The 27,004-nt window shown below is 48.9% G+C and overlaps 10 protein-coding genes across 10 annotated transcripts; 4 read left to right on the forward strand and 6 right to left on the reverse strand.

Annotated features, from left to right (window-relative positions):
- Positions 1–209: 209 nt before the first annotated feature.
- On the forward strand, positions 210–6,089 carry KY384_002580 (uncharacterized protein; the record flags this gene model as incomplete). The annotated part of the gene is made up of 6 exons (XM_044811103.1): positions 210–237; positions 326–453; positions 500–646; positions 697–2,987; positions 3,036–4,758; positions 4,809–6,089. The coding sequence occupies 6 exons, from the start codon at positions 210–212 to the stop codon at positions 6,087–6,089; spliced, it is 5,598 nt and encodes a 1,865-aa protein (XP_044671986.1).
- A 795-nt stretch (positions 6,090–6,884) lies between these two features.
- On the reverse strand, positions 6,885–7,261 carry KY384_002581 (uncharacterized protein; the record flags this gene model as incomplete). Its single annotated transcript, XM_044811104.1, has 2 exons — positions 6,885–7,035; positions 7,101–7,261. 2 exons carry the CDS (start codon positions 7,259–7,261, stop codon positions 6,885–6,887), a joined length of 312 nt encoding a protein of 103 aa, XP_044671987.1.
- A 241-nt stretch (positions 7,262–7,502) lies between these two features.
- Positions 7,503–8,932, forward strand: KY384_002582 (uncharacterized protein; the record flags this gene model as incomplete). Its single annotated transcript, XM_044811105.1, has 2 exons — positions 7,503–7,728; positions 7,782–8,932. The coding sequence occupies 2 exons, from the start codon at positions 7,503–7,505 to the stop codon at positions 8,930–8,932; spliced, it is 1,377 nt and encodes a 458-aa protein (XP_044671988.1).
- A 1,087-nt stretch (positions 8,933–10,019) lies between these two features.
- On the reverse strand, positions 10,020–12,243 carry KY384_002583 (uncharacterized protein; the record flags this gene model as incomplete). Its single annotated transcript, XM_044811106.1, has 3 exons — positions 10,020–10,086; positions 10,194–10,939; positions 10,978–12,243. 3 exons carry the CDS (start codon positions 12,241–12,243, stop codon positions 10,020–10,022), a joined length of 2,079 nt encoding a protein of 692 aa, XP_044671989.1.
- Positions 12,244–12,914: 671 nt separating this feature from the next.
- KY384_002584 (uncharacterized protein) lies at positions 12,915–14,489 on the reverse strand (the record flags this gene model as incomplete). Its single annotated transcript, XM_044811107.1, has 1 exon — positions 12,915–14,489. One exon carries the CDS (start codon positions 14,487–14,489, stop codon positions 12,915–12,917), a length of 1,575 nt encoding a protein of 524 aa, XP_044671990.1.
- A 277-nt stretch (positions 14,490–14,766) lies between these two features.
- Positions 14,767–15,050, reverse strand: KY384_002585 (uncharacterized protein; the record flags this gene model as incomplete). The annotated part of the gene is made up of 2 exons (XM_044811108.1): positions 14,767–14,913; positions 14,964–15,050. 2 exons carry the CDS (start codon positions 15,048–15,050, stop codon positions 14,767–14,769), a joined length of 234 nt encoding a protein of 77 aa, XP_044671991.1.
- A 525-nt stretch (positions 15,051–15,575) lies between these two features.
- On the reverse strand, positions 15,576–16,139 carry KY384_002586 (uncharacterized protein; the record flags this gene model as incomplete). The annotated part of the gene is made up of 1 exon (XM_044811109.1): positions 15,576–16,139. One exon carries the CDS (start codon positions 16,137–16,139, stop codon positions 15,576–15,578), a length of 564 nt encoding a protein of 187 aa, XP_044671992.1.
- Positions 16,140–17,249: 1,110 nt separating this feature from the next.
- Positions 17,250–18,061, forward strand: KY384_002587 (uncharacterized protein; the record flags this gene model as incomplete). Its single annotated transcript, XM_044811110.1, has 2 exons — positions 17,250–17,406; positions 17,535–18,061. The coding sequence occupies 2 exons, from the start codon at positions 17,250–17,252 to the stop codon at positions 18,059–18,061; spliced, it is 684 nt and encodes a 227-aa protein (XP_044671993.1).
- A 187-nt stretch (positions 18,062–18,248) lies between these two features.
- KY384_002588 (uncharacterized protein) lies at positions 18,249–21,912 on the reverse strand (the record flags this gene model as incomplete). The annotated part of the gene is made up of 4 exons (XM_044811111.1): positions 18,249–20,842; positions 21,150–21,536; positions 21,597–21,721; positions 21,779–21,912. 4 exons carry the CDS (start codon positions 21,910–21,912, stop codon positions 18,249–18,251), a joined length of 3,240 nt encoding a protein of 1,079 aa, XP_044671994.1.
- Positions 21,913–24,724: 2,812 nt separating this feature from the next.
- Positions 24,725–26,974, forward strand: KY384_002589 (uncharacterized protein; the record flags this gene model as incomplete). The annotated part of the gene is made up of 5 exons (XM_044811112.1): positions 24,725–24,850; positions 24,898–24,983; positions 25,040–25,283; positions 25,331–25,621; positions 25,676–26,974. 5 exons carry the CDS (start codon positions 24,725–24,727, stop codon positions 26,972–26,974), a joined length of 2,046 nt encoding a protein of 681 aa, XP_044671995.1.
- Between the last annotated feature and the right edge of the window lie 30 nt (positions 26,975–27,004).

The raw sequence follows: 27,004 nt of genomic DNA on the forward strand, positions 1-27,004 counted from the left end.
GCTGTCCGGGTGAGCCGGCCCCGGAACGACCTTTGAAAGGTCACCCGCATCAAGGTGCCTTGTTCATAGAAATATGATAACCTGGCAGAATCCACAACCTCCGCCTCAATCACGGTGTTTGGCATTTTCTTTCATCGGCAATGTTCTGCGTTCCCAGCCAACTTCATGGAAAGACTAGCTTCAAGAAAGGCCTGTAACAGGCGTTCAAAATGGTCGGAGATGGACCGTTGTCTTCCCGTCCAGACTCTCCCGTAGTCACAGACGAAAGTCAAGCGCCTCCTCCAGCGAGAAGTTTGTCTACAACATCGTACTAACGTCGAGACAGAGTCTGGCAAGCGCGTCGACAAGAATTTCCGTCGCTACACGTCAGCAGTCGAGAGGGCACTATCGCTCTTCGACACCACGCTTCAGGAATGGGCTGACTATATTGCCTTCCTCGGACGCTTGCTGAAGGTCAGAGGTCTGCTCTAACTGCTTTCCGTTGCTGAATTGCCCACAGGCATTGCAAACAGTGCCACAAGGAACGCACGAGATTCCATTCAGTCCAATTGTATCCAAGAGGCTTTCCCAATGTCTCAATCCTACGCTACCGAGCGTGCATCAGAAGGCTCTGGAAGTCTATGCAGTTGCCTTCACAATCCTAGGCGTATGATTGCAACCAGTCTTCTAGGACGTAAGCTAAGATGTTCGAGGCAGAAAAACGGTCTTTCCCGCGAGCTTTCTCTCTATCTGCCTGGTTTATCGCCCTTGCTTTCCTTTGCTTCTTCACTTGTCAGACCTCATCTTCTATCTTTATTCGAGACGTACATAATACCGCTTGATGATGCAACCCTTCGACCTGCCCTCAGAGCAATCATCCTGGCATTGCTCCCAGGCCTAGAAGAAGATTCCAGTGACGATTTTGAAAGGACTCATCAGCTGCTCGATAGACTCAGAAATGTCTTCTCCAAGTCCAGCGTAGGAGATGGAGAGGTCATTGACACTCATGGCGACCGCTACTTTTGGCAAAGCCTTTTCCTCGTGTCCATCACAAGTGCTAACAGAAGGCCTGGCGTCCTTGCTTTCTTGATTCGTAACCTACCAAGACTCAACGCTATAAGCCACGGATACGGCAGCATGCCAGCATCGGAAAACGATGACCGTGGGAACCACACCACACAACTTGCGCCCCACATCGAGGCTGTTACTTCACCGGAGCCAGGCTTACTCATACGATGCTTCTGCGCAGGCCTTCAAGATGACCATCACTTAACACAAAGAGGCTTTCTCGACCTCCTGACTACTCACTTGCCGCTGAATGCGGAAGTGCTACATCAGAGGGTGAGTCCTCGCGACGTCGAGATACTGATTGGGGCGGCGGCCTCAGTCGTGATACGCAGAGAGATGAGCCTGAACAGAAGACTTTGGGTATGGTTACTTGGACAGTCTGCTTCGTCTGAAACAGATCAACAGGACGCTCCTGGAGCTCGTCGCTTGCCCACTGAGGCGCAAGCACGTCTGCCTTCGCCAGTCGTCTACTTTGAAAATTTTGGCCTTCGACCGCTAGTCAATTTCCTCCTACATGCAATGACAGACGCTTCGCAAACACCGACAGTCAAAGCAAGACCTTTGCGCATCTGTCTATCTCTAATGGACCGGTGGGAAATTGGGGGCCTTGTGGTTCCAATGATATTTCGGCCTGCCATGGAAGACGTCTATAGCTTTAAATTGACCGCTCCTTCACCCGAGGCTTTCTCAGAGGTTCTCCGTAGTGCTAATGTGTTTTTTGATGCTATCCAGAGCCGATTGATATGGCGAGAGATGATTGCCTTGCTTCTCGAAGCTCTAGACCAGCCTAGACACAGAGACGTCTTAGAGCAAAACGAAGAAGCTGAAAAGCTTCTGCAGCTATTCTGGTTTGTGATCACAACGTTCAACATACGTGAAGAAGAAATGTTAACGGACCATCTACCTAACGCTCTTGCTATCCTTATCGTCTCTTTGAGCCTTTCTACCATTCAGACTGCAACATCAGCACATCTCCGCGGTGAGCATAGGTATCAGCTAATCTTGAAGATCTGTACCTATCTCATCGATATTGTTCCTGACCATACCTTCATATCGCGAAAGTTGGGGCAAGAGCGACGTGAGCCAACACAGGCAGTGACTGATACCGATGAAGACATAATTCAAAGAATTCGTAGCTCCTATGGAAACCCGAACGAAGGCAAAAGCCACAGTGAGCGATCCTTCCAAGCAAAAGAAATGGGAGATATACTGGTCCTACGTCTGACCAACTTAATCTTGATGTTCCTCGATGAACCAAAGGTCTTGTCACAACTAAGTGCTGGATTGTCACTTTTGACGAAATTCATGTCCAAAACAATGACTGCTGAAAATATTGATACGGAATCAATGCTCTCAAATCTCGTCATGACAACCAACAGTCAGCTGGTACCCAGTGCAACGAATTCATTGGTATTTTCCCAAACATTAGGTCGGATTGCAGTGCTAGAATTCATCTGCTCAGCAATGGACAGCAGAATTTGGCAGTCCCATCCTCTTGTTCGAGAGATGCTTGTGAAGAATATCCGGTCATTATGGCCGTTTGTAAGCCCTTTGTACCCGAAACATAATGTTGAAGCGGTGAGAGGCCTTTGGAGACTGCATCGTATCTGTTTGAATTATCAATTGGCTGAAGCTGCCATCACGAGTCTACTTCATGAAGAGCCTGATGGTACTGTGGGTCGGAACGTCACCATGGAAGGTGCTCGCTGTTTCGCCATTATCTGGACGCATAGCGTGACCTCAAGTCGTCAAATACCTTCACAACGACCGGACCCTAAGAAACGGAGTTCTCTTTCAGAATCCCGTTTGGAAACATATATGCAGGAGCCCGAAGTGTTGGCGCGACCGTTGTTCATCCTGCTTGACAAGCTGAGGGAGCCTCATACAGAAGTTGCTAGATTTGTTCGCACTTGGTTGAAATCAATGCCAAACATATCACCGTAGGTCTACCGGCTTGCCTGATGACGCTCTGCTGAGTTTTGACATAGATTGTTAGATCTAATCATTGCACGCTTGAACAACTCCCTGTGTGTTCTAAGCCCAGAACTAGCATCTGCGGACAATTCAATGTTCCAAAATTACGCTCATCAGGCAAAAGTCACAACCTATTACGTACGACTCATCGCCAGTATTATAGACTTGGAATCACAGAACGTCCCATCAGCGCTCTCTACGCCCATCCCATTTATAGACGCTATGAGGCCCCATCTCCTATTACAAATGACTTCTCTGCTGAAGGAATCGCACACTGAAGGAAATGTTGACCAGCTTCCAGCAAAGGAATATATAGCCCAAGTCTGTGCAGCGACCTTGAGAAACTGTGTTTCCGAGCGGCAGGAAGGTAACGAAGATGTACTAATTCTTCAACAGGATTGCTCAATGTTACTACAACTTCTCCTTCCTTACGTTGCGGCAAATTCTGCAATCCTTGGGCATATTCAGAATGTACTTGTTGAAATTCTTTCCTGGGCTGTCGATCAATCTCAAGTGCAGCTACAGTACACATTGATTGAGAACCTTGTCTTGAGCTTACAGAGAAGACTTGAAGACCCGGAGGCCCTGATTGCCTCATCTAGAAGATCTCAGTCCAAGGAACGTCAACGAAGTACCCTACATCTTCAGATGCCCTCGAAGCCTCAAGAGACCACTATGTCGCTCTCAAATGACTCCCATTCCGACTCGCCGTTAATGGATTGCTTGATGCTTGGTCTCCGCTCGCGGAAAAGTCAAGCAACACTTGAGCAATGGCTCCGCCTGCTGGAAACATGTCTCGCAGTATACGGCTCTAACACCCTTCAAATCTTGCTGCCTTTGGTCGGCTGCATCACCTCTAGTATTGAGTCACTTTTCCAAGAGATGGCTGCTCATGTTCAACACTCAAAGTCGGAGCAGCCGTTGAACAGTGATCCGCTTCAATCGCTCAACTTACGGTTGAACGCCCTGGAGCTCGTGCTATCGAAAGGGCATGACCTGGCGTTGAAGGAGGAGATCAAGTCCCCTTCTTTCAAATCGCCCGAGCAAAATCAGGGTTTCTTTGGCACAATGGTTTCAGGTGTTCTGGGTGGCGAAGCTTATATGACAAGATCAGCTACTGCAAATAATTACCTGACTGTGCTACTTTGTTTTCGGGATGCTATAAAAGGGTCTTTCCGGATTTGGTCTTGGGAAGACGAAGAAAATAAATCCTCATCCAAAGACACCATATCTTCAGCGACATTCAATTACATGTCTGTAAGGTTACGTAATAGGACTAGGAGGGTGCTCGAACACCTTTTTTCAGCAGAAACTTTGGAATCTGTTGAGATGTTGATTGAAATCTGGAAGGAGAAGCCAACAAGAGGAGGTAAGGTCCTGGATCTCCTGCATACCCTAGAGGCATCCCGACCCAAACACACAATGCCTGCCATCTTCAACGCACTCTATAGCAGGACAAACTCTTCAGTCCTAGATCCTGCACGAAAGTCTACCCTAACATCCGATCTCTCGGACATTCAGCTTGCTACTTTCTTAGTTGTATATACTGAGTCAATGGACGATGACGCTCTGGATGAGGTATGGACGGATTGTATGACTTTTTCTAAAGACGTACTGGGCAATCCAATGCCGCAGCGGCAAATATTACCGCTTTTACTGGAATTCATTGCTGTATTGGGCGGGAAGATAAATAATACCAACTTCGGCGAGCAGCGGCGCATGGGCAAAGATATTGGGGTGCGTATCTATTCTCATGGCCATGATCTATCACTAACATGATTCTCCAGGACTTATTCGTACGAATGCTTGCTGCGATATTTACGACCAAGCCGCTTTCACTCTCCGTAGACGAGACTAACACGATTGCAGCCGGGTCTAAGAGACAAGGCGGTAGAGATAGCAATGAAAGTCGACATATCTCTTTCAGTAATGATACCGTCAATATTCTTGGCGCTGTACTACCAGGAATGACCAAATTATTAATCGATACGGATCGCATTGGTGCGGTGGCGTCAACGATATCGCTGCAAATTCTTATACCAGCCTTTCACTGGAAGACATTTCCGCAGAATATCACCTCTCGTATTCTCGGCATCATGCAAACCGTGTCTCGCATTCCAGAAGTCTCAAAGACATGGAGGAAAGATGTAGCTGAAGCTTTCAATGAGCCAAAATTTTTCTCTCCGTCGACGCTTCACCTCGTTGAATCAGGTTGGATGCCGATCTTGCGCCAGTGGACGCTACTAGATCGAGAGCGAATGACAGACTTACTCTCTCGTCTGACGCCGCCAACGTCAGCTGGAATTATGTTCGGCGTCGGTGCTTCATCGGCAAGATTGGAGGCCGACAGAAAAGCGCAGGTCAATCTGCGCCGAGTCACATTGTTGGTTCTTGCAGCTGATACCGATGCTTTCGTTCCAAATATGAAAATGATGGAAGACAAATTGACGGAATTACTCAACGCGACAGCAGCATCGTCGCCCTCCTCGGTGACTCGGGCAGAAATTTATATGGCTCTCAGAGCAATCATCCTGAGAATATCAACCGTGCATCTAGCTTCCTTCTGGCCGACGATCAATTCGGAACTCAAAGATGCACTCGGAGCAATAGGTCACATCATGAGTCGTGAAACTTACAATATCACCAGCATCTTGCAGGCTGCTAAATTGCTCGACACCCTTCTCATCCTGGCGCCGGACGACTTCCAATTACGCGAATGGCTCTATATCACTGATAGTATCGATGCTGTGTACCGCCCCGCCGACTGGAAACCTGTAGCTTTGGTCGACGAGCTGGCGGAAGTATTGGGCAATGAGGCGAGTGCAGTTCATAGTGCTAGAATCCATTTTGCGGGAGACAGACCGAAAGGCCTTCGTAAGCCTCTACTCAAATGGGAAGATTCGCAGTCCATCCCACGAGAAAAGCTTCTGGACCGGATTCTCAAGCCCTTTCTACGGCAGCTGAGCATCAATGCCTTCGAGGCTACATATGAGATGGAAGTTCCGGATAGGAAAGCATGTTGCGACGAATTGTTGAGGGACTTGTTTGATGATACCACGCTCGTATGATACTGTGTGATCCGCAACTATAAGCCAAGAAGCTGTGAACTGCAAGCTCCTTGATGCAGCCTTTACTCTTGGTCTTGCGACCCCCTTTGGACACTCTTCAGATCCTTGTAGGGTGCAATGTTCTCGAAGCTCAAGATACAAAATAATTCGGGTAGAAATAGCGAGAGCAGATTGTCACACACAGGCAATAACATTGAGCTATTATTACGGTCCTTGAAGCAAGAATTTGAAATATCTGGGCTGATCTGGCTAGCTAACACAATTCTATCAGGTGCGTGCTGCAACATGCACGACAACATAATCTAGCGTGGAACATGCCATGACAGCAGAATAACCCATGGCTGAGATACAACGAAGGCGCTGTTCGTCGACGACGGCTTGGGTTCATGGTAGCTAATGGATTTTTTGCGAAATCTTTGCAGATCTGTTCTCGAAGAAGTGCCGCTGACCCTTGAAGTCTGCATTTGCTGCTCTCCGTTCTTCACGGCTTCTTTTTGCGATCCATCGCATCCAATTTCTCTTCAAGCCCTGAAAGGTACGTATGTATTCTCTGCACAGCTGCTTGCAATGCCTAATGCCGTTCAGTCAGCTTCTGCTCCTCAGGAGTTGTCGTTGGGAGATCAAGCCGGCGCCATAAAAGTGGCGATCAATCATCCTATTCCTTGTCTAGAACGCTTTTTCGAGAAGCTCGTCTATCTTCTATACATGCATCATCTCTAGATATGCTCGCTTCCTGCATTATGTTGTTGTACATTCTTCAGCCATCCCTCATTATTGACTCTTCACATTACACGTTTAAATCGCCACACGTTCGTATAATGAAACGTCAGGATCACTGACATAAATGTCCTCCGTGAGTAGCTCGTTCGAGACCCGATATTCCTCCATCACGTAGTAGAAAGTGCCGGCGCCAGACAGAACGGATCCTAGCAGAAAGCCAAAGAGTCTGCAAGATTATCAGCAGATTCTTTCAGTACATCCTGAAATATACGCGGAGAGGAAAGGACTGACCCTCCCCTGAACGCGCCCACGGGTTTCCTGACAGGTGCAGGAGCTACGACTGCTTCCTGGAATCGCGATGCGCTTGATGTAAAGGTGCGCGAATTGATCGGTCGAAGGGCTAACGGCAGCCGGCGGATTGTGTGAGAAGCTGATACTGCGCGAGAGGCCATTTTTCAAGTAAAGGACCTTGAGGTGGAGACAATTTCGGGCGACACTGGAGATTCTTGCGCAGGACTGGTGGCGGACGCAATTTGGCAGACAAGCTCGGAAAGGAGAGATGTCACGTGACCGTGAATCGAGCTGCCTCGGACTTATCGGACGGTACGTTTTTCCCTTTGCATCATCGGTCTCGTCTGCCATCCGATTCGATCAACTCCCAGCGTCCTCGCCGTCTTGCAGTTCGATCAGTGCATGCCTGGCTCTGTCTCCGAGCCTGTAGAGGTAAACGATCAAGTAAAAGATCCTGATCAGGATGGAGTCGCGGGATACGTTTGGTGGCAAGGCAAAGACAAAGCAATGCGTCAGAGTGCAGATACAGGTGAAGCGGTGACAAGGGGATTCGAGATGGAGACAGACATTTCTGCCAGCCAGAAAATGCTCTCAGCAGTCTCTGGCAGTCTCCTCACATCCCTCCTAGGTAAGAAGGTGAAGATGAGATTTTGGCACCCTGAACTAACTCTCAACTATCAGTCACCCCCCTCGATGTTGTTCGCGTACGCCTTCAGTCCCAATTTCCTACTTCTAAACCCGATTTGACACCTTCCGCTCAACTCAACAAGTTACCCTCATTTTCAAAACTACCGCCAAATCTTGGGGTTACAGCTTGCTGCCGCGAAGTCTTCTGGGTGAACAATACCTCGTCATTCTGTCTCGCCAATGCGTCTCCCTCCGTGACATACACTGCAGTCAACCCCGCTATATCGACATCTTCTGCCGTTGCTGCTGACTGCGCCGTCGATGAGGCGCGGCAAAAGACATACTCTTCTACACTCGACGGCCTTAGGAAGATCGCCCGCAATGAGGGACTTACATCGCTTTGGCGCGGATTGTCACCCACGCTTGTAATGGCGATTCCTGCCAATGTCATCTATTTCACTGGCTATGACGCCCTTCGATTCAACAAATCGTCTCCAATTCGGAAGTACGTTTCTAATAATTACGCCCCATTTGTTGCTGGTTCAGTCGCTCGTGTTGCCGCTGCAGCTACCATTTCTCCGATAGAGATGTTTAGAACACGAATGCAAGCTGCCTCGGCGGGTAATGGAACAGGCGTTTTCATGGAAACTCTCTCAGGGCTTAAGAAACTAGTGCAGACCCAAGGGGTGACGAGTCTCTGGCGAGGCCTGACACTGACGATGTGGCGAGATGTACCCTTTAGTGGTGTCTATTGGTGGGGATATGAATTCGTACGCGAGGCCTTGATAGACTTAAGGGACCCGCATGAACGATTTCGGAATAGACCAAGGGATCATGCACACGCATCTACTTTTGTGGACAGTTTTGTTGCGGGGGCGACCTCTGGAGCAGTAGCTTCAGTTATCACCACACCTTTCGACGTTGGGAAGACGAGACAGCAGGTCCTCGAAACCTCTGAAACCCAAGCGCGATCTGCTTCTGGCGGAGCCGCGCTCAAAGGCTTGAGACCGGAAGAACGCTCCATGCCTCGGTTCTTGCTTCACATCTGGAATGAGGAAGGCATGCGCGGTCTCTTTAAAGGGTGGGCAGCCAGGACGCTGAAAGTCGCACCGGCATGTGCTATAATGATCTCCAGCTATGAGATTGGCAAGAAGATGGCAAGAAGCATGAACGAGCGAGGAGAAATGGACGAATCGGTCGGCTGATCAGGCATCTAATATGATATTCCGATTCAATGGTCTCACTAATAAAATCTTGCCCAAAATGGAGCATGAGCTTGAACTTATCAAAATTCTCTTGCTGTGGCATGCAGGACCACGACTAATCAAGCGGCACGCCGATGGCAAAGCTGACGGCTTCGACCACGGTTCTTCTGCTCGAGTAGCCTCGTTCATGCAGAAGGTCGTGGACGTCAAATCCGTTCACAAGTGACCGTTACCACAACAGGCATTGATGCAGCATGTGTATCATACGGTGCAAGGTCGGGATTTCAGGCACGGTTTCTGAATGATTCCACTTATAATCATCTGTACATACTCAATATCCTCCGAAGTAAACACTACTCAAACGGAAGGGGTAACTTCAATACTCTGTATATATTGATTTCTCGAATGAGGCAGTCACAAATAATGACTACTCTGAAATGCAAAATTGCCAAATATCTTAACAGCTTTTTGTTCTTGAAAGAAAGAGGCTGTTGGTCACCTTCTACTAAAAGCTTTCTAAGTCTAGCCCAGCGTTTTTCTCGGAATAGCTAATTTCAAGATTCGAGAAAAGAAGGGTTGGATATTTACAGGAGAAAACTGTGGGATTCCATTGTGACTGATATGAAATGCTTTGATGCTTTATGATCGCTCACAAGAGAACCGCTCGCTTACCTCGCTATCTATGCTTCCGAGAAGTATATAACATACAAATCATAAGATTACACGCGTAGCTCATGCATTCATCTGCCATCTTGTCCTTTTCCTAACCTACCATTAACGCCTTCGCTGCTTGCGCCTCGAGAAAACAACAATGAGGATAAAATATGTCCGATCCGTGTGGTCTATCAGATCAGTTTGACACGTCAAGGCAGATGATCCTGTTCAGTAGTGCTTGCTTCCCAACGAGCTGACTCGCCCATGCCCAGACATTCTCACTGCTGCGGTACTGTCTCGGCCACCACTCTCACAAGCAAATTGAGAGGGTGGATACGTAGGGATTGGAAGCATGCTCAGACGCTTTCTGCCAGCCATTGAGGTACTCGGCCTTGAATAGGTAGAAGGGCTCTCTTGATCGACCGAGCCATGACTAAAACTCTTCTTGGACGAGTGCGAACTCGAGGGAGGGGTCTTGTGCGTGGTTGGAGTCGCAGACACTGATGTATGGCGCGGTCCAGCATAGCTATGAGCCCCTGCTGAGTGCCGGGGCCGGTGAGAGAGAGAGGCAGGGCTAGCGGAGGAGAATGGTGAGGATTGACCTAACGGGCTAGGCAAAGGTATGCCTGATGGAGAGTGCGGCGAGTTGAAAGTCTTCGAGCCTTTCCGGTGAAGTGGTGGAGTCGCAAAGGGATAAGGCCGGGGTTTTGTCGAAAACTCGGCGTGGTCGACTCTTGAAGATGAATTCCAACGGGGCTTATTGTCTGTCCGTATGTTCGGCCGTACTGGTCGGTTGCCAGGTGTTGGAGTTACGGAGAATTTGGCAGGCGCCGGGGAAGCGGTACGAGAGACGTCGTTGGTGAAAGATCGAGAGACTGGGTTCTTACGCGGGAGGTTTGTAGCGGGCGCAGATCCAGGCGTGCTGAAATAACGTCGAGAGCCATTAGGACGAATGCCCTGACCCAGTGCCGTACTACTTCGACGGCTCGAATTATTTAGCGTTGGCGAAGCATCTGCCTTTAAGCAAACTGAAGGGCCCATTACTACAGAAGATGCTGGTGACGAGCCAGGGGTATCGGCGATGCTTTCTGTAGCAGATCGATCGATCGACACAATACTCGAAATGGAATCTCGAAGCTGTTGGTTCTTATTCATGTTGAGATCTTCTAAGGCCGAGTCCAAGTTTTTCATTTCCTTTTCGATCTCCTGCCACCTAGTCTTTGACTCTGTATGGACCCTTAGAATCTCTCCGTTGACTGTCTGACGATCTGTAACGCCCTTGTCAATGATGGTCAGGACTTTCTTAATCGCTGGCCCGTAGTGACTCTTCTTTGCCTCATAGGCTTCTACCTTCTTAGCCAGTAAAGGGGGTTGCCATGCTGCATTCCAACATCAACAGCATCTTGTAATTTGCCCATACTTCTTTCTACAGACTCGCAGAGTTTCTGCGCCTGTCGCCCAGCGTTCCTGAAGACCAGGACCCAACGGTCTTCACCAAGTTCCCGGCGCAGTCCTTGCGCATCATTCTCCAAGACTGACCATTTTCTCTCAAGACTTCTCTTCTGAGAATCGAGCTCTTGACAAGCACTTGGCAGGCACTTCTCGGCTCGGAGCCGAAAGCTTGACAGTGTCATTGGCAAGAAGTCTAGAGACGCTCTGAGAGGCTGCATTTTCGCGAAAAGTGATAGCAGTCTAGAATCATCTTGGGGAATCCCGGAACTGGGAGAGAGCGGTGAGCCTGTGTCATTCGCTGGCGAAAGGTCAACTCTTGTAGCAAGAGGCTTGCCGGCTTTCAAGGGTGTCTCTTCGACAATTGTATCCAACTCTTGCATGTCAACGCCACCACTCGTATCCAAACCTGTTTCGACTGCCCTATGCCGTGCCTCTTCCATCTCGAATACCAGCCTTGACAAGCTTTCCAACTCAAGGCCAATGTCGCCCAAGACATTGTTCCACAGCTCCTCCCATTCCATAGCCAACTCTACCTGAGATTTGATTTCCTTCAGTGATCTTTTCACACCCTCCCATTCCCGAAGTATATCTTCCATCTGATCCACTTGTTCTTTGAGCTGTTCAGGTGAAACCTTGGAAACATCCTCTCGTTCTTGTAGTTCCTCAATAGCGGTCACATACACCCTGATCAATCCTTCAAATCGGCTGATTGCTTCGTCTACGTCGCTCAAGCCTTCTCGACCGCCAGCTGCCGCCCATTCAACATCATCTTCAGCATCTAGACCATTCAAAACCTCTGACGCTTTCTGTAACCATCTCTTAATTTGCTCTGCAGCATTATTGAGCGTAGTTGCAGCAGCAACGGCGGTGGGGATTGCTGATATGCCGGGGCCGAGAGAGGAAGGATCAGGGAGAGCGAGAGAAGTAAGCTGCGAGAGTTGGCTTGACAGAGAAATGCGCGACAATGAGTAGACGGACCCGGCCCGTGAGGATTTCAGAGAGTGCAGGGAATTGATGTAAGATTCAGCATCCAGGGGAGATGGTAAGGCCTTGCCTTTCGAAGGAGACGTCATCGTATCGTCATCGTCGCTCTCAGAGCTGCTGGACAAGACAGGTGTGCCTCCACGTTCGTACCGAAATGCTTGAGGAGGAAAATACGACCCGCCAGCACCGTTTGTTCCTTGGGATGCTATCGAGGCTGGCATGTTGGCTGCTCATACGACCGGCCCAGATTTTAAGAATCAAGGGGCAAATTCTTTGATCGACATCGACTGGAGATTGTCTATATGACTATATGACAAACTCCAGTACTGTGGTAGCCAAAGGTTCTGCTTTGCTGGCCGTTGGTGCCCGATGTGTGACGAACGCGGTAAAAACTACTACGCGTCGAAACTTTGTGTCTGAGGGCGGAGGCTCATGAGGTTGCGCAGGGGTATAAAGCTCTCTGCTGCATGCACGGGAAATGTGCAAGGAGACAGAGAAGGCCGATCTGCAAAACGTAGAGAAGAGCTGGTGGAAATTGAGATGCACATTTAATGTTGCACAGAGGGGCGGGCAAGGATTCGCCGAGGCGTGCAAAGGCTAGCCAACAAATTTCCGTCCTCAGGAGTCAGGAGTTAGGGGATTTGAATTACATTTTCTGCATGAAGCACCTGCAAGAATACATTTATATTTGAAAAAGATATAGTTGTCGTCTTGTTGTTGCTGTTGCTATAAACGCTGCTATACGTCGAAATGCCATCAAAGCTGGGTATCAAATGCGCTGCAATCATGGGCGAGCAAAACCTCGCCAGCCATCTTGACACTCCTACCGTGCTTGAAAGTTACCATAACACATTCGTGCAATCGTCAAACATTAATTTTGCCGTCTCAAAAACTAATGGTTTGTGGAGAAGGCGTGTGGAAGCGATGGCCTGTTGTCAGGCTCCTGCCATTCTCGAGTCAGCTCTTCCCTCACCGCTTGACTCCATTGAAGGATTGCGATATCAAAATCGGAATAGGCCTCGATCTTGCCATTCACAACGCCGGAGACATTGACCCTTAGCTTTGTCTCCCACCGGAGTTCAGCTGCTTTGATCCAATACCGGAGATTTTCAGCACAGCGATACGGTTTAGCAAGATCTGTGTGAAATTGTTTGATTTCACCGAATTGCCTTTTCGATTTCTTGAGCAAGGTATTGTGAAGATGTACGAGGGAAAGTCCTGTCCGTAGAGCCTCAGTAAAAGCTGTAGGCTGAGGATTAGACGGGTCGATTTCTGTCCATTCTGGCAACTCATCCATTTCGACGAAGGAGCTAAGAAACGCTCGTTCCCTTTCGCGTGAACGTCCTCCCCAAGTGTTCTCTAGCCAGGTCCAGCCTGCACGCTGTTTCGCCTCTTGTGTTTCCAGATTCCGCTCCTGTTCAAGGAAGTCCTCAATCCCCATCACCCAATCGGAGATGACCTTTGCCTCATCGCTGCGCATCCCGCCGGCAAAATTACGGCTGGCCATTCTCTTTAGCACGTCCATAACACTCAGAAGCTCGTTTCGTATCTGTCTTTCTGACTTGATATTGTACAAACGCATAGGATTCTCGTGTGAAGTGTAATAAATCTTCGCTGCATGGATCGCCAACGTGACAAGATCAAGTATGTTCAAGCCTTGGATCTCATGCCAACCTGAGGATTCGCCGCTCAGAATCGGGGTTTGTAGATTGCTTTCGTGCTCTAAATCTACCACTTGCCCAATCTGCTCGCTCGCCTCTGCCAGGGCTTGCTGCAAGGCCTTCTTCGCGTCCGCAAGGGCTGAAACAAGGTCGTTGCGCAAGGATTCAGGGTCCGGTGGGGGCGGAATGTAGGGTGTACGGTGGCTGTATGTACTGACGGTTGGTGGAAGCATCACTGGCTCCTCAGTCTGTTCGATGCCTTTTGCAATCGGATCTGTCCAATCTCCCATGTCCGAACTGCCATCAGAATAAGTGCGTACTTGTGGAGTGACATCGCGCCAGGAAGCGCCTGAGCCAGGCTTGCCCCTCTCATCTTTGGCTAGCTGACCCCCCTTTCCATCTAAGAGCCCAGTTCTGGCAAAGTAATACTGCAGATGAGCGATGCTCCCGAGACTCAGCACACTTTCCCTGTTGCTAGCAGAAGGAGCAAATGTAACGCCCTGAGGTCGTACATAGCCTCTTTTCCGTAAAGCAGCAGATGCTGAGGAAGATCTCGAAGTGACGGACGGCTGTGAGATGGTGGAGGCAGATGAAGAGAAATCCGAGCATGAATTAGCGGAGAAAGACCGGCTCAGCGGCGGGCAAGCGAAAAGAGCAGGCGTAGGGGAGATTGATGGCGACGGAGAGGATTCACGAGTCAAGGGCGGAGTGCCCGAACTGCTTCCTTCGGTGATTGAAGCGGAGGATGTTGGTGGGCTCAGGGCGAGCCTGGGCGGATAACCTTTGCGACGAGCATCAGTATCCATGATGCATATGACTCCAGTGACTCCATCAAATGAAGAAGACCGGAGTGGTATTATTGACTATGGCAGTGTCTAGATGTGGAAATCGCAATCTTCCTGGTCCCATCCGCCTGCGCGCCTGTTTGATTTCACGCGTTCGGGCCGGGGGCAAAGGCAGTGCTTGGCATCGCGCGGTCACTTCCAAAGTTCCAATTATTCAGACAAATGACTGTGCTCGGTCATGGAACACCAGGTTGCTTGATAGAGATGATATTTCTGCTGAGCTACCGACGCTACTCACTCATCGGATTTGGAAATCCTTTTCATCTTCCTTCCAGCTAATTTCTTTTTTCTCAACCTTTACTACGTGACTTGCTCTAGGACCGCTATTGAGCTCTTTGAGATATCCTTGAAGGGCGTCTTGTGTTCCTTGCGCTTCCCCAATCACCTGAACAGCGCTTGTCAGAGTGCATTCGACCTGTGGTAGTGAGCTCGCACCTTCTCGTCTGGAGTGTTTTGCACCCAGCCGGTGACTAGGAGGTTCGTGGCCTTGCGCTGCGCAAACGAGCTGGGCAGGTTCAGCATATTGCGCACTCAATCGACGGATGACAAACCGAAAGTTGACACCTGAAGCAAGTGTTCACTAAGTTTGGAACACTTTGGCGTCAAGTGATTCAAGACGTACCCTGGACTGTGCCATGCACTTTGAACGACAGCTGGACGGAAATGATGAGTATTCCTGATCAAGTCATAGAAGACGCTCCCAATCTTACGCGTTGTTGAGACATGACAGCTGCAGAAGTATGTAACGAGAGCTTTTGATGTCTGAAATCGCTGTTTTTTTGTTAGTATAGCGGCTGGAAAAGCCTGTTATCTCCATGTCATTAAAGTCTTTAGGACTCCGATGACGTAAATCGTACGGGCTCGGCTGTTGCTGTCATTCCTAGAGCATCCGCGCTTGTTGAACGCACGTCTTGCCAGACGAACGTCTCCCTAAAGAGCAAAAGGTCAAGGTAGGTAGGCCTCAGGTGAAATTGATATAAACGCCAGAAGAAGTGTAAAGGCAGTTCCCAAACATTGATGCCTTGGAATCTAGAGCTAAATCTACATTTATCGTAATTCATAAATCTCATCTTCGTCTTCATCATCCTCTAGACCAAGATCTTCTTTGGGCAGGTCAAGAATCTGCTGATTTAGCTGATCACTGACTGCCTGCAAGTCTAGGCCCAGATCTGGGCCTCTCCCAGATGCAGCAGCACTGCTCAGACAAGGTCCGTGTTCATGACCAAAGTGGCTCGGCCAGAGTGGATAATTAGGCAGCTCCATATAGCCTGCACCCAGCCCGGAAGGGCAGACCTTGCTCTCGCTTTTGCTAGCTTTCTTGGCTACCTTTCCCATGCTCACATAGTAATTGCACAATGACTTCGCCATATTGTACTCGAATGAAAAGCAGTCACCGATTTCTTGGCAGGTCATACAACATTCAGTTTTCGAGTCTGATCTCAAAGATCGCTTTTCGAATCGCCGTTTGTCGACGAAGCTCCGGTAATTCTTGAAGCTGGAAGGTCGGCATACCGGTGGAAGAGAGCTAACGTCTTCAATTCTTGCATTTGATTCTGTTCTAGGTAGCGCTGGTATCTGTATGATCGCATTAGATTCCCAGGCTACTACCATTTAATGATTGGACAAGCGCACCGTCGGATCCGTCGGTCGCCCCAAAGATAACGAGAGCGTCGAAACTTTCCGGGAGAGCCTCTGTAGGCATCCAGATTCTCCGCAATCTGGCTTGACTTTGAGTGCGGCAATGTTCAGAGCGAGCAGCGCCACGATCATGGACCAAGGGGTAAGTCGATGCATGTTGAAGGTTTTGATGAGATCGGGCTTCTTTGATGCCAAGTCAGCACTGAGTTCCCTCCGTTACTCGACACGACCTCAAGACGAGGCAAGGAGGGAGAAATCGGTCGCTAGACCACGGACAAGTGCGCTCAATGTATTTATCAAATTTGGGAACGGGTGTAGTTCTCCTCTCATGAAAGAAACATGCAACTGCACAGGTGCAGGACTCTGACTGCAATTGACTGACCCACAGTCCTATTCACCTCAGAAGTTGAGCTATCTGTCTGAGTGTTCCGTTGTATTTTTAGATTGATCACTATCCAGTCCTGCTGATACTGCGAAAGGTAGAATGAAAGCACGAAAGAGAAAGGATGAGCAAGGTAGCGAGCAGGTCACACGGGGTTGTACGCTGAAGAATTGTGCTTGGGCAGATCTTCTTGCAAATGTGGCATTCAGCGGTGGCAGACATTCGAACAAAAGAAAAGGCCTGTTTCAACGAATCGGTCGTACATCAAACAGCCCACAACGATAGGCATAGAAGCGCACGGCTCGATGGTCCTACAGCATTGGGCAATGCGTAAGACATCATGACGCACAAGCCGTACAAGCCGTACAACTTCGAATCCGCTTCCTATGGATAGAGGCGCTTGATATTATTAGCAGAAAGAAAGAGGGGGCTCGGAGTGATTCGAGGTCGTTGTGTCTTAAAATTGCACCGAAGCGAACAACCGCGCCAAAATCCTTCGCCTCCGCCTCTTTGGTGTCTAGACTGTCTCATTTGGATTGCACTCCTGCCGACTCGCGACCCACGGTTGGGCGGTTTTGTTGCTGGAGAATAACAGTACTCTGTTCACATCCATAACGGCGAGACCGACCTGCATCCGAGGCAATTCGTCCTTCAAGATATCTTGTCTCACCTCTCAGCAAGAAGCATCCCCGCCCTGCACCATGTTCCCTCATGTACCCACAGCTGTCTCGCGAAACTCTCGCAAGCCATCGCCTTATCCTACCGCACCATTGTACCTCCTGAAGATTACCCAGCTGGTTTCCGCCTTTATCGTCGGCGCTGTGCTCTGCTTCTTCGTTGATCATCTTCGCGATGAAGGTTACAAGGTCCCTTGGACATTCTTACTCGTGAGGCTACTCTCAAGCTCTCCTCTATTCCGCCTTATGATAGGAGCGTCGATTGCTAACCCGTTTTGCTCACAAAGCTCCTCACAACCTCTCTCCTAGCCGTAACTCACTTCATCTTCACCCTCTACATCCACCTGACCCGCACGCTCAATCCAGCCTCTCACCTAATCTCCAATGCCATCCTGACAGTTTGCTGGCTCGTCAGCTTGGCCCTCTTGACCTGGAATCTATCCTGGACGTTGGGACACCGCTGCGGTCCCATCAATTGGGGCAACAATGCTGGCATCATGGTGTGCAGACTGTACAAAGCCCTGACGGCCTTCGCTGTCACTGGCTCTGCAGCGACGATTGGAGCTTTAGGGCTTGATTTAAAAATCAAACGGGAAGGGAAGGATAGGGGCGTGTATGATCAAATGCCTGGAGATGTGAAGGCGCCGGCGGTCCTGGTCAATGAGATGGGGACAGATGGCTTTGAGCCACAGCAAGCTCGGTACATTGGTGAAGGGCACGAGCGAAGAAGCCACGAAGGGGCTCAAGCCTATAAAGTCCAAAAGCCAATCGAGGCTAAGCAATTTGGGTACGAAGCTCCAAGCGAACAGACGAGTTATGGAGGAGGATATATCTAATGTCGACGATGTAATATAACCTTTATCACGTAATGATTGGGTAGCGCGACGCAAAAATGTGAAAATACTCGAGACGTAACATTGGGTATCTTCATGCAATACAAAAGAGCAGCCATCAGCACTTGATGACTCGGTATCCCCGTTAGGTGCAGTAAGAGCAGCTATAGGTAACGATCATTATTAAGCCTCATCTCCCACTGCGCCCCTCAAGAGCCTGAGAACTTTTTCTCACTGAGGGCACGCCTGACATAGCCTCTTGCACAAGGTCGGCAACGGGCACTTTGCCTACCCGTTGCAGCTTCGTAGCAATCTCCTTATTTTCGGGGGATCCCTCGAGTACGAATCTCAGGCACATGATGGCATGCTCTCTGATGTACGGGTTGTTACCATCATAACTACAGCAAGCGAGCACCATCTCTACACCTCCGTATTGTCGCACTTGCCTTTGTACAGTAGGCGACTTCCAGACCAGAGATGATAGCACAAGGATGACTAGCTTCTTGAGGTTACGCCATTCGAAATCGCTGGGATCTGCAGACTCGATAGACTCTTGCTCTGATAGATCTGATTGAGGAGGAAGGGAAGGATAGCCGTCATTTGAAGTAGCAGGTAGCGTGCCGCCGTTTACGTTCACATCAAATGGACGCTCAACTGCGACAGGTGTTTGCGTACTCGACGTCGATGTTGCTTGAGGTCCCGCGAGTCGTTGTGCTTCTTGCTGCAGCGCCGCAAATTGCGCTTCCGCGAGAGTTTGGGGCATCAAATTCGCATTGATAGGTGGCTTGGGAATGCTTACTTCAAGCTCTCGGAGCAGGGTAATCAGCTCCGATGTAATTTCCCAGTTCACAAGAAGATCCTTCCATTCCTCGCTCTCGGTCAGCACAGCAAAGAATTCGAGAAATTGGTAGACACCTTCGTAGACGCGTTCCATATCCCACAAATTTAGAGGGAAATCTTCTGGGAGCGCCGTACCTGCCTTGATCTGGCCTTGTAGGTAAATCAGAGCACATGTCTCTGGGATGATAGATGACCGGAAGATCGTGAAGATGTATCGAACGATGTAAATGTCTACGCGCCTCGAAGCGTTGGCATGAGGGTTAGAAAGAGCAATCTCCTTTCGATCTTTGCCTTTGGTCTTGACACTCTTCGCTTTTTCGAGCGTCTCGTCTTGCTTTCCTCGGAAAATTTGGGTCAAAAGCTTGATAACCATGGACTGCGCTGGCGAGACGATGTCCTTGACTTCTGAGAATGTTTGGTATGCGTAAGGCATGAGACCATTGTCGAGTATTGCCTCCATGATTTGCATCATCAACTTAAAGTAGATTTCGCCTTCCTGCAGATCCCACGCGGCAATGAAAATGAGTAGCTCCCTTAAAAGATTTCGACCAGCTTCTCCGGCCAAAAGTATATTGCACCTCATAGCTTGCATATCTCGACCATGTAATACACTACCCAAACCTGGACATATGCCAATTTGTATGATCATTGGCAAGGCTTCTATCTCGTGCGGCCCAAGAACCAGAGGAATATCTGTTAGAAGTCCACGTTGCTGGTCACCTGGTTCATGCTCTCTATAATCCTCTTCTTCTTCTTCTTCACTCAGAGCAATACTTTCGCCGTTGGTTTGGCCATTGCTAGTCTCTGGTAAGGTGGATGGAGGTTCTACATCTTCCGATTCTAATGGTTGATCGGCTAGTCGAGCCATGAGCTGGTCTTTCGCAGCCTGGAGGGTGACTGCTGCTGATTGAGGGGTTCTAAGTGCTCCAAACTCGTCACCTCGCTCGGTTTTGACGGCACCGAATAGCAATTCTTGCTCTGAATCTCCGTCGAGAGTACTGAAATTTTCGTCTGACGGGCTGCCGCTACCCAGACTTATATTTGCTCTCTTCACGTTCGGTTTAGCTCGACGTCCATCAGAGGATACCTCCTCCATTAGAGTACCGACATCTTTCTTTGGCTTCGAAGACGACAACCGCTTTGATTTTGGAGAACCATCCTTTGAAACATCTACCGCGTCCGGCGGCTTCCTACTCCTAAGGTCATCAACATATTCAGCTTTGTCGTCATGGACCAAGCTTTCAGGGCCTTCGGACTCATGCCTTTCCCGCCCCATGCCAGGTGGAAGTGTGTAGTGACTTGCGACCTTCGAATTGGCGAAGAGATCAAGCCATAAAAGTAACTTGCGCTGCTCATTTTTCATGATGAAATTATGTAGAAATTGTAGGCAAGTAATGAGAAGCTTCTTGTACGCGCCGATGACATTCGCCCATGGTTGTTCAGTCCGGCTGGGGGTCTCCCCATCGTAGCCTCTTGCTGTTACTCTAACACATAGGTCGATCAGCTTCAACACTTGCTGGTCCAAAAGACTTTCCCCGGCCAGATTCTGTGCTCTTTGTGTGGTCGCCAAACAATTTCTGGCAATCAGCAATAAATCATTCATACGTTCTAGATCTTTCATCAAGGTATCATAGTATAGTGTCATGAGCGCTGACGAAGTTGTGACGCCGCTGGCAGAGTTCGCGTCGGATGGAATAGATTGCACTTCCAAAGCCGGTATTCCTAGATAAAAGACTTGGTTGATGTCTATCCATTGCTGTGGACTTGCACCGATAGCTTGCCGAACGGCAGCACTCTCTAGTGTTCTGCGGAGCCACTTCTTACTACTCTTCAAGCAGGAGTCAAAGGTGCTATTTCGAAGGGATTTACGGCTTCGATAAAGCGACTGGGTCACTGCGCAGACAAATTCGACTCCAATTTCTTCAGTCAGACGGCCATCTTTTTCTGATTGAGTCATGGTAACCGTTTATGCACTTGTGTAAGCTGTAGCATTTCAATCCCCCACCGCTGGCGATTTCAGCAACTTATTTTACGGTAGCCTTTTCAGACTTCCCGAAAAAAACAAGGGACCCCCTTTTTCTCCTCGAAGGTTTACCCACGGTGTTGTATTCTCTATTTCTGGGAAGACTAGGCTCATCAATGGATTGCAGTCGATTAAGTACCTCTACAATAGCTGCTACAGAGTGTTCGATCTGTCAACCAAGACGAGCCGTCTACACCCATCCAAGTCTTCTTCCTACCCAGCCCGAACCACCCAGGATCATGGAAATGCCCGTAAAGACAATCAATGGCCCAAATCCCGATCCATAGCCAAGTGCTGCTTCCCCAGACCATGGCCGCCCGGCGACAAGAGCTTCACTTAAGGGCCCAGATATCACGCTGCCAACCCCCCTTCCCGCAGCCAATAGGCCAAAGACCACCCCAAGCTCTGCCTTTTCATCTTGTTTTCTGATTTCCTGCGTTATGCCTGACCAAGTAGAGGAGTAACCGCCTCCAAATAGACCATAGATCAGGCTAAAGATGCAGAGCAATGGCAGGGATCCAGAGAAACCCCAGAATAGAAATACGGATGCTGTTGCTCCTACGGTGGCTATGAGGATGACCGACGTAACGTGAAAGTGGTCAGTCAAGCTGCCAACTGGTGAGAAATTCGGAGTCAGCAATGATAATTGGGAACGACTGTTTCTGATCAACTTACTGATGATAGTGCCAAAGACGGAGGTGGTGTTGAATAGAGCGACTGTCAGTGCACCGTCGACGGATGACAAACCAATAGTACGGGCGTAGGTAGGCAGGTATATGTTAGGCATGAAGAACCCCATCCTGCACCGGGAGATTTAGTGTTCACGTGCGAAAGGGTAAGAACCTCAAAAGACGAACCCTTGCAAGATGTTCCCTATCTCTAGGACCCAGAAACTGGAGCTCTTGAGGAAAGCAAAGCTGACTCGTCGAGGGTATGTGGAACGGGAAACCGGAATTCTCGCCTTTACGAAGAATAGTAGAGGACCAGCCATGACGAGAAGTACCAGAGCCCACGCTCTCAACATCGTAGCAAAGCCATATTTACTCAATCCCCAATTCATTAAGAATGGTATCACGACCTACGACGATATTAGTGTATTTGTATTCATCTTAAGTCTTTAAGGACTTTATTTCACCCCCGAGACACCTGTCCCAGCCCTACCCAAAAATTGTGTGTCAGCATCGCGTACTACAGTGAATGTATGCTCACGTCAATATAGTGATCTCTGAGCACATAAATACTCCATCATGAGCGCTGGGATTTTTTTAAAACGCTTTAGAAGACGTACCACATCACTCCAAATGCGAAACCTTTGCGATGTACAAACCATTCATCCAGGTATAGGATAGTGGGGCTAATTATATTTGTGAGCGTAGTCATTGCTAAGGTGGCAGAACCAGTACAAGTATACAAGGCCACCAGCTGTTCCAAAAACGATACCTTGTGTGACAATAAGATGCCACACCTTAGTAGCGAAAGATGAGGCAACAAGGCCAACAATCATTAATCCAAGACCTACAAATTGCAGGTATCGGCGGTGTGCTGGGAAGCGTTGCAGGAAAGCCCCAACGAATGGAGCTCCTAAATACATGATGCCCTATCGGGGCACTTTCAGAGTGGATTCAGTAGGAATGTTGGATATTCGAATCACCATTGCTGATGTCCCAATAAGGGTAATACCGGAAGGCGCCTCAGAGAAGGGCTCATGGCTTGCATAATATTCCTGAAAAATACCAAAAGCGAATGGGAACCCTTGATCCGTGAGCAGCCTGCGTATCACATGATTCAGGGAATGCTTCTTTGGCTGCGTACCCCATATGAGAGCCTCAATCATGAAACTTCCGGCGAGAAAGAGCCAGGCCTTTCGCCCACCGTCAGGTCGCGGTAGGTTTGATTGATCAGGATGGCGCTCTTCTATCCTCGAAGCACGGCTATACAAGCTATTCTGCCTGCTTTCCTGGTAACCAGAGCTTTGAGCGTGTCTGTAGTCTGTCAGCACGACATCTTCTGAGGACGCCATGGCTATGACTATTAATTCGGTATTTCTGTTGAATGGAGAGAAATATATAGTGCGTCGATGAAAAGTGCTTCCGCCTCTTTCCGTTGGTTGCCGCGCTCTGCTGAGTCAAGAGAGCCTAGATGACAACTGTTTCCTTTACAAAAGACATCTCTCTCAGGTTATTTTGAGAGTATCGTATATATTCTTAAGCATATGGGAAGACTCTGTTGCCTTCAAGAAGGTTTGTTTCATGGTCCAGTCTAGGCATTTGGCACGGTGTCAACAAGATTCTTCCAAAATCCCAGATCGTAAAGATTTTCTAGTTCGGAGACATTCTGTACTCTTTCCCATCCCTTCGGAACGCCATCTGGCTTGACGCTGTTGGTAGGAAAGCATCTTCTGAAATTGAATGTTGTCCATGCTGGCCAACCCTCTTGTGACGACACTCCAATCGCCTTGCGATTAAGTTGTTCACGATCCTTCGCTTTTTTAAATACCAAACCATCTGAGATATCGTCCCTCCAGTCTGCCCATTTAGAGCTTTCATTCGTGGTCATTCCTGCCCAAATAAGATACACGTGATAAAGGAGCATTCCCCACGCCAAAGGACTGGTCAAAAGAGCTAATAATCCAATGGCTCCGATACGATAATCTTTGGCAATATTCCAGGACCAAGAATTGAATGCTTCCGTCCAGCTTAGTCCATCGCTCCAGTATCCAGGTGCACTTGCGAGGGGCAGGGTTTGAAGGTATGCACCTTGCAACCCGCCAATAAGTATGCGATATGCCAGGAAAGATCCATAGATAAGCATCGTTCCTAGACTCGCCAAAAGACCCAAGAAATAGACATAGTTGTTTCTGCCCAGGCAATTCATCACCCAAACGCAATGGTGATCGTGTTTGGCAACGCACGCATTGCAAATACGGCAATGTTTGCTTCGCGCGGGCTTCAAAAATAGACAAGATGAGCAGGTTTGATTTGGCTGAAACAAGGTGTGGTCATAAGGGTAACGCCTCATCTCGCGTCTGTGGTTCGAGACTGTTATCACCGAAGCTAAGGATTTTACTGACTTGTATGTGAATACGTATGGCAAAATTGTGGCAAAAGCTATCAACGGACGATGAAAGCTTTCCATCCTCTCAAATGCTACAGGTACAAAACAGACATGTGACGTGAACATGACAGCAAGGAAGAAAAACTACGCCAAATAAGCACGGAGACTGATAAAGGATGCCAAAGAAAACTTCTTACCAGTATCAGAGGATGATTCTCATTGTTCAGATAAAGACCGACCCGACTCAAAGTCGATCTTACGCTGCCTCCAGTGACACTAATATCCAAAGAGATGAACGCATTTGGCAGCGTGATGGTCTGGAATCGGTGAAAAAGGGCAATAGGTGTTTTGCTATGTCCAGAACATTAGCAGTCTCTCTTTATGACAGAAAGCAAAGTCACCGAAAGATTGGAAGACGGCCAAACAAAGCGACGGATACAGTAAAGGACAGAAGCAGCACGGCGGTCAGGATGCCGCTGAATGTGCCCATTGCTAGGCGCGAGAGGCGGACTTCAAAATATCAACATCCAGCTTGAATCAGTCCGCAACAGTTCCGGAAGAATAGAGATACTTGTCCATTCAGTTCGCATCGGCATTCGATAAAATGGATCAAACAAGTGAAAGGACGTATACTCCGCCCGCCAAGGCCGATTTGATTTGATGCGGAACCACGTGATTCTTATGCTTAGCGCGTCCTCGACTGTCTTCACGTTGGTCGAATCTCATTTCAACGGTGAGAAAAGAACCACATGGCTCAGGTCGTCTACACAGCTGCGAATGGAACGTCGGACCTACACGGATCTCTATTCGAAGGTATTAAATTTTGGCTTTCTCAGAAAGTACCGCAACGCAGCCGCTTCATCGAGGAAATTCAAGTTCGTCAAAACTTTCTCTTGCCGTTTTCTTTGCTGAATTCAGGAAGTCCAATGGAGGCTCGGTAGTGCCACTCGAGAAACAGGCAGATGTTAAAATCGTAGATCACGCGCGAAAGGAACAAATACCGGGAACGTAAGCCAGAAGCCTTCTTCGTTCTTACTACATCATTGCTTAATCTGCTCCAATAGCCATTCTTACACTTTCATTGAGACCTCGATACGCAAAGGTACCCTAGAAGACCTCGCTGACCATGCGGTCGGATCTCGTCCAGGGACAGTACGAAGCGTAGGCTCTGTGGTGCAGCCAGCTAAAGCTACACGTCGCAAGTTTACTGCTGCTGAGGATCTCATCTTGTGGGACTGGGTGAACACAAATCCTCAAAAGGGAGGGGGCACAGAAGGTAACGAGATCTACAAGCAACTCGAGAGAAAAGTAAGGCAAGGAGGTCTTGCTAGGCATGCCACGCTGAACATGGCTAGTACCCTCAGCACACCTTTCAGTCATGGAGAGACCGCTACATTAAAAAAATAAAGGGTCAACCAAGACCAAGCGCAATCCATCAAAATGGACCCCCCACCCCACCATCAGAGCCATACAATGTGAATGAACGTCGTCAAGATCGAGCAGAGGAGGCCGAGATTATCAAAGAGCAAGGAGGCCGATTTTCTGAAGAAGATGTACGCACCTTGAATGCAGTTGGCAATGATATCGAAAACATTCGCGCCGACCGAAAGAATGAGGCATGGGTCGCCTGGGTCCAAGAGATCGACGTAAGTCTCTGTCCTCTCTCTACCCATAGGACTTGACTTAGACTCTTGACAAAGCCGGAAAGCCGACACTCCGCCCGGGAGTGGCAAGACTTCTGGGAACGTCACGTACGACCTCGATTCCTCGCTAATTTTTCCAAGAAACGACCTCCATCAAAGGACCGAACCAGCAATGACACGAGACCCCCTGAGATCTTTTCTCCACGAGCCTCAGATCCTCACATTGATTTAGAAGTCACCAGTCCAGCCAGAGAAGAGACTATGATCGCTGAAAATCGTAAGAAGAAGCAACGAGCGCCAAATGTGGAGCCAGCATCGCGCCTTCCATCAAGCTTAAAACGACTATCGCCACCTAGTGACACTCGCGACACATCGGAACCGGCAGATGTCGTCAGTCTCAGTATCACTCATGACAAGTCTCCCAAAAATCCACAAGAGCTACCTTCTGTTTTATCCGCACATCTAGCCCGACCATCCAAACGTAAACGCACTGAGGCACCAAGCAGGCGTCGCGAAATACCTTCTACGCCAGATGGGAGTCCTTCACACAGACATACAGATCGTCATTCTCCTCTGTTTTTCGGGAGTGACGAAGATTTCGATATGATGAGCGGAGCTAAGCCCGAGACAGGTAATGTGTTGCTTCAAAGTGGCGCAAATGTAGGATACGAACATATCCTTAAGGGAGATATGTCGGACTCCTTTTCAGAGCGCAATCAGACCCGCCAAGATACCCAAGCATTCTCCAGAGAGCCGACGCCTTTCATCGACTTTGAAGTCCCTCCGCCTGATGAGGGTTGGGATAACGAGGAACCGCTCGAAGTGCGCATCAAGAATGAACACGAGATGGAAGAGGCGCAGGCCTACCGTTCTCAGACACCAGACACGCATGGACTTCTCAATGGCCTGACTCAGTTACCCGACTTTGCCGTTCCAGATCCTGACGGAGGATGGCATTCTTTAGCTGACACTCAGAGTCAAGATTTGCCGGGCACAGTGGACAAAGCAGAAAGTATAGCCTCCTCAGGTGAACTAAATGCACAGGTAGATGAGTGGATCGAATCTTTTGTTGCGAAAGGATTCACGATAGACGAAGTTGAAGCGGTCCTTAAAAGCACGAGCCTTGACAGCAGGCTTGCAGAGGACGTACTAGGTTATGTTCTGAAGGGCAAGAAGAAGGGCAATGGAGAGGATCCTTTCCAAGTTCCGGACGATTGGAGAGGCGTTTGGACGGACAAGGATGATGACGACCTTTATGCGACTGATGCGAGAATAATAGGAAAGCTGCATGAAAAGCATGGACAGGAGTCTTTGAAGGCGAGGTGGGAATTCCTCGACTACTCTAATGCTTCATGATCGCCCGGGGCAGCCTGGAGGCTCGAAAGT

Source organism: Bacidia gigantensis, assembly GCF_019456465.1.
Source record: "Bacidia gigantensis strain McMullin 20006 chromosome Unknown contig_156, whole genome shotgun sequence".
NCBI classification, from domain to species: domain Eukaryota; kingdom Fungi; phylum Ascomycota; class Lecanoromycetes; order Lecanorales; family Ramalinaceae; genus Bacidia; species Bacidia gigantensis.